This window comes from Pyrgilauda ruficollis, unplaced genomic scaffold (assembly GCF_017590135.1).
Source record: "Pyrgilauda ruficollis isolate IOZ18807 unplaced genomic scaffold, ASM1759013v1 scaffold67, whole genome shotgun sequence".
Classification (NCBI taxonomy): domain Eukaryota; kingdom Metazoa; phylum Chordata; class Aves; order Passeriformes; family Passeridae; genus Pyrgilauda; species Pyrgilauda ruficollis.
The window spans coordinates 3,337,797-3,343,796 of record NW_024528488.1 but is presented as its reverse complement, the minus strand read 5'-3'; the positions used below and the strand labels follow the sequence as shown (position 1 = coordinate 3,343,796).

Below are 6,000 nucleotides of genomic sequence, written 5' to 3'. Positions count from 1 at the left end.
TTTGGGGAAGAGGGCCTGGAGTGGGGGCTGGCCTGACACTGTGTGCTGAGACAGGCCCACCCCAGCTCTCCACCACTCCCAGGACCAAGAACGTGGAAGGGGGGCACTAGCACATCCCTGCCAAACCCTTCCCAAGGAAAACCTGCTGGGAGGGCACCCTCTGTGCTGCAGAGCTCTCCTGGATCCCCTGGCAGAGGCAGCAGCCCCAGGCTTCTGAAGGTCTCAGAGAGGTTCTCAGCAGAGCAGAGGCTCTTCCTAGGAGAGGTGACCTGCAGCAGGAGAAACCCTCTCCTGGGATGGGATTGATCCTCCCCCAGGGACAGCTGAAAGGAATCCAGCACAACAGACAGAAGAAATCATGGATGAGAAATGGATGCACTTGGTGCCCCTAGGATGGGCCAGCAGGGACAGGCTGGGGACAATCTTGTGCCTGGGAACAGCAAGCCTGGGGTCTGTCACACAGGGATGTCCTGCAGCAAACAGACCAGGACCCTGCCAGTGCCACTGAGCTGGCAGCGAGCAGGACAGCAGGCACTGTGCTGGCTGTGGTGCAGCCAACTGTGCTTGGGCTGAGCTGGGTGCACAAAGGAGAGTGGGGAAGCTCTGTCTTGAGTGCTGGGTGATGTTTGAGAAGCCTTCAAGACATTCTCTGAGGGTAACTCCATCAGACCCTTAGGAGAACAGGTGGCACTGAGGGACCACCTCTGCCCAGCCCTCTCCTGTCACCCCACAGGGGTGACACCAAAGTGGAGCTCTCAGTGACCACATGCTGCTGTCCCTGCCTGCTGAGGGACCCCAGAGGAGCTGTCCCTGCCTGCCTAGGCTCAGTTCTCTTCCCGTGTGCAGTTTCAGAAGAGGGAAGGGGTGAGCTGCCAGAGCCAAAATGTCCCTCTGACATTTCCAGCAGGAATGAGGGACTGCACTATGTGCTTTCCAGGTGGTGTGAGCTGCAAAACAGACCACCAGCTCATTTTTAGCACCCTAAAACTTTTCCAACCCCAGCCTGGGAGAGTCTCTTCAAGTCAGGGAAGTTTGGGCCTTGCCAGCAGAAAATAAATACTGGAATCTTGAGGTTCACAGTGCTCACTCTCTGCACAATTGTGGGTTAGATTATCAGTGGTATATACAGATGAATTCATATACAGATGAATTTCTATACAGATCAGCTATAAAAATGGAACCCTTATATTCTATCACAGCAAGCCTAAAACTCCAGTAATTGATGCTGGATTAGCTCTGGCCTGGCAAGCACTTAGAAGAAGCCCCCATCAACAGCCTCGTGTTAACTGGGAGGGAAAAGTCCTAATTTGAGTCACTGACAGTTTTATAAAAAAAGAACATTATCTTCTCTGTGATGTCTGCTGGCAGGAGATGTTAAACCACTTATTTATAACTATCTTCCTGAAATGCTTTCCTGCTTGGAAGCGAAACTAGAAATCCTGTTTGGTTTGTTGTCTTTAACCAAAGGATGCCGGTATTTCTGCTTCCAGCTGGCAGAGAGACTCAGAGCCCATGCCAGGCTTTGGTTGGGAACAGACTTGGCTTTCGAGGCATGCTCACACAGGCACAGGAAGGCAGCCTTTATCAGGCACCGTTTGTGGAAGAGCCAGCAGATGGGTGTCACGGGCAAGCCACATCAGTGTCAGTGTCCTGGGCAGGGACAAGAGGGGAGGGACAGGCAGGAATTCACCCCGACAGCTCAGCGAGAGTGAGTGGATCACTGCAGGAAGGAGGGAAGAGGATCAGGAGCTGCCCCACTGCTGTGTCCAGCACTTCAGGGAGACCCAGCCCCTCTCCTGGGCATCACCCCTCAGCACTGAGCCCACCTGGCCTGGGCAGGCAGCAAAGGAGCCCCAGGGTGCTTGGGGCTGATGGTAAGAGCTGACACCTTACTGTGTCCAGTCCTGAGTGCCATGGTTTAGTTGATGAGGAGGTGTTAGATCATAGGTTGGACTAGAGGATCCTAAAGGTCTTTTCCAACCTAATTAATTCTATGATTCTGTGACAATTTATGGAGTGCTCTACAAAGCAGGCACTGACAGACAGCAATGTGGCTCTTAGGGAAAAAAGGATTTTGGGGAATTCCCAGGCTAGCAGAGGAAACTCCCTCTGCAGCAGGGCCAGCTAAGTCAGCTAAGTCATTGGATGCAGTATTTAAACTTGCTGTAATTCTATTAGTAAACACAACATACTCTTTGTGACCATTTTATTGTGTTGGCTTTGCTTGTTGTAGGGTTTCTATTCCATTCACTTAGGCCTGAGTATTATAGTGACATGAATGTTTTATGAGACACTCTTCATCTAGCTTATTTAAGAAAATGTTTCCAAACCAGACAGCTGTAACCCTTCCCAGTGCAGAGCCCAGGCAGCAGAAGGGTGCAGGAAGGGAACTCACTGCTGGAGGGAGTGTGGGGGTGCCTCAGGGGTGAGGGGCTTGGGGACACGTCCAGGCAGTGATGGGGCAGCTGGGGTGTCACAGTGGGGTGGCTGCAGCAGCAGCAGGACACCCAACAGGCAGAACCAGGTGCCAAAGAAGGCAGGATGTCCTCCCTACCCAGCAGAAGGGCTGGGATGGTGCACCCTCCCCTCTGCTCCTCCACCCTGATGCTGCAGGCAGAGTGGGAGAGCTCCTGGGTCTTCCCAGCCAGCAGGGAGCCCCTGGGGATGAAAGGCACTGTAGAAATGACATGGTTTGGGGTGCAGATACTGTGAGAGAGGATGTGGACAGAGCTGGTTTCCTTAGCAGCAGTTTGGGGGGGCAGGGTCTGGTTCCTCCTTCCCAATGTTGCCAGCCATGTGGATGTGCTTGTGGACTCAACACCCTGGGACTGGGCTAAACATCTCCAAACTCCTCTGCAAATCTCAGCTGTGGGCAGGGAGAGTGACTGCACTGCTGCTGAGCCATGAGATTGGTAAGGGACAGGCAGGACATGCACCAGTGCCACCCACTGCAGGACAGAGTGCCCTGGCCTTCCTCACTCCATCCTGACTCCATCTCACTCCTTCCTCACTCCTTCCTCACTCCATCCATGGATATTCCAGGTGGGCAAATCCTGTGCCTTGTGCTCAGCCCTGCTCCTGCATGGGCAGGGGAAGCTAAGCCTGGCACAGGGCCCAAAGCAATGCTGAAGGCATCACCCTGGGGGTGCTGGGGCCTTGGCTTGGTTGCATGAGCCCCAAAGGTGCTGGGGGCAGCTCTGGGGGGCAGCCAGAGGGCCAGAGGAGGCCTAAGGAAGAGGGGGTGCACCCCTTGGCAGCAGGACTGTGCTACCCCGAGGAATCATCAGGCACAGGATGTCCCTCCTTGCAGGAGGACAGTGTGCCCATGGATCCAGGGACAGATGGCTTGGATGTCACCACTCTGCGCTGGGAAAGGGACAAACAACAGTTTGGGTCCACTGTGGTGGTCAGGAAGGGAGAAAAAGCCTCTCTCCAAGGCACTGGAGGGCTTTCCTTGCAGGAGTGTGCAGTGTTAGACTGGGCCTTACCTCAGCTGCTTTGTGGGATGGCACCTGGCTCACGTGGCTCTATGGGACAGCAGTGTCACCCTGCTCTTCCAGAGAGCTCCTTCTGCTGCTTTCCCTCGGTGCTGAGGATGCCCCAGCTCACCAGGGGCAGGGAGAGTCTTGGGGATCACCCATCCCCTGGCTCATCCCTGTGGCAGGTCCCACAGGGAACATCCTGCACTGGAGCAGGGATTTACATGAGCTGGGCTGCCCCAGGCTCTGCTTCCCCCCATCAGACACAGGAGGAGGGAGCTTCCCTGCCCAGGTGTGAGCACTGAGACACCAATGAGGGCTGCTGAGCAGCCAGAGGAAGGTGAAGGGGAAGCTGGAAGAAGGGGCTGGACAAAGAGGATCTGCTAAGAAGGATAAGTGGATGGGGCCAAAAGAGAAAGTGACAGACCATCCACCTGAGCAGGGGCTCTGTGGTTTCCAGTCCTGATGCTGGGCGCATGCAGCCCCACAGCTGCCATCTCCTCCAAGGCTTTGTAAAGCTTCTGCCCGGACTTCCTGACTGATGCTGAGGAAAATGAACTCTCTGGTGGGAACCACACTTCCTGCTAACATGAACTGTCCCAGGATTGCAGGATGCCAGCCAGACAGGACCTTTCTGGTCTGGAGAGACAAAACCAGCTGGGTTTGGTGAAGACAGAGAGGAAGAAGACGTGCAATACCTACAAGACGCTGCCAGCCCTGCAATGGCTCTGGGGACCACAGCAGTGGTAGGATTGCCCCAACTGGGCCACAAGCTGGCCCATGCCAGGCTGCTCCCCTGTCCCCACAGGTGACCAGCTCACCTGAATTCACAGCCCAGGCGCAGGACCCAGCATGAAGTGCCAGGCACTGAAGAGGAGCCTGGCTGAGTGACTGACACACCCTGCAGCCAGGTGTCCAGGAGCATCCCCCATGCCAGGGCAGCACATTTCAGAGGAGGAGGAGCCCCACAGCAGCAGCCCCTGGAGACAGCATGAAATGGCAGAGGCATGAAGACCATGGGGACCACAGAAGGTGGCAGAGGAGAGATGGCAGCACAGGGGGACTTGGTCAGATGGGTGACAGCAGACTTAAGATGTTAGAGGCACAACTTGTTACGATCCCTTATTATTTTTTTTTAGCTTTCATCATCAAAGTAAACAAAACCAAAGTATATATGGGATTAAATTAAAATCACAGTTTTGTTTACATTATAAAAGAGTGAAATAATAATCATAATCTTAATATCAAATGAACAATAACAATTAAACAAAACAAGAAAAGAAGAAAGCCCTGGAGAATTCCTGCTGGGATGATGCTCACAGATGGAAGGTTTGTGTGACCTGTTTTATTGTTTGGGGATCATTCCCTTGATAGCTGACTCCCGGTTCACATAGGTGGCCCAGTAGACCAAGTTGAAAATGGCAAAGAGGACTGGGAAGACGATGCGGGACATCTTGTCTACCTTGCTGACGCTGTTGTAGGTCTTCTTGCTCTCGGGGAGCTTCTCCTCCAGGCGGGGCATCTTGGGGGGCACGCTGGTGGCAGTGGCGGTGGCAGCAGCACTCTTGGAGATGGTGGGCAGGCCGGGCTCCTTGGAGATGTTCAGGGCGTAGGTGGTGCCAACGATGTTGTAGGTGTTGTTGGTTTTCTTGGCCAGCGCCACCGGCTCTTTTTTCTAGGGGAGGTGGGAGGGGAAAAAAAATAACAAACAAACAGAGATGAAGTGGCAGAGAACGGCACGGAGAACGTTCTGTCCTCTGAGTTTACCTGCTCGTCCGGGTGAGAAGGTGGAGAAAGGTGTGAGGAGCAGGAGGCCAGGAAGGGAGGAATGTACCTTGTGAAAGGAGAATGCAAAAAGGAATGACACCCCGTGCGGTCATCCTTGGGGAAGAACTGGATTTTCTGCTTGGCTGGCTGCTTCCTGGGTCAGGTGAGAGGAGGACACAGCACACAGGATTACAGCTTGATTTTATTTTTTGGTGGCTAAAAGCCATGTTAAGAGTACGGGCAACAGCATTGCAGTATTTTTGCACAATATTTCAATGCCCTGAGTTCCTCACAGGAACGCCTTGCAATTTAACATAATGATGTTCAAATTTTTTCTGGAACCCTTTAGAGCACCTCGTGATCCACCCAGGTCAGATACAGAACAGATGGAAGGCATTTGCACCAACCAGGATTTCTGGGATGCTCAGCACAGCACTACAGGGCAGAGGAAAACCTTTCCTCCTGCCTTCCTACCCAAGGGAGGCTGAAAATCACGGGAGGTAAGGGGCTCTGGGGGACAGCACGTGTGCTGCAGTGAGGACAAATTGCAGAGAGGATGGCACGAGAGGCCCCTGTGTGTCAGATGTGATGCACTGAAGGATGAGGCTGAATGCTGGGGACAGACACTTCAGTGTTCATGAGGATGGGTGGACAGGAAGATGGACCTAGGGGATCATGACAGGAGTTTCCCCCTCTCTGGGGATCTTCCTGCCGCTGCCAGGGACCTGAGACCAGCTGCACTGTGTTGTATAAA

At 53.7% G+C, this 6,000-nt stretch overlaps 1 protein-coding gene across 1 annotated transcript in view; it reads right to left on the bottom strand.

Moving 5' to 3' along the window:
• Positions 1-4,824: 4,824 nt before the first annotated feature.
• GABRA3 (gamma-aminobutyric acid type A receptor subunit alpha3) overlaps positions 4,825-6,000 on the bottom strand; it is a 55,238-nt gene continuing 54,062 nt past the window's right edge. Inside the window, exon 9 of the mRNA XM_041484667.1 lies at positions 4,825-5,154. Within this exon, the coding sequence (XP_041340601.1) occupies positions 4,825-5,154 (330 nt within the window). The remainder of the gene's footprint in view (positions 5,155-6,000) is intronic.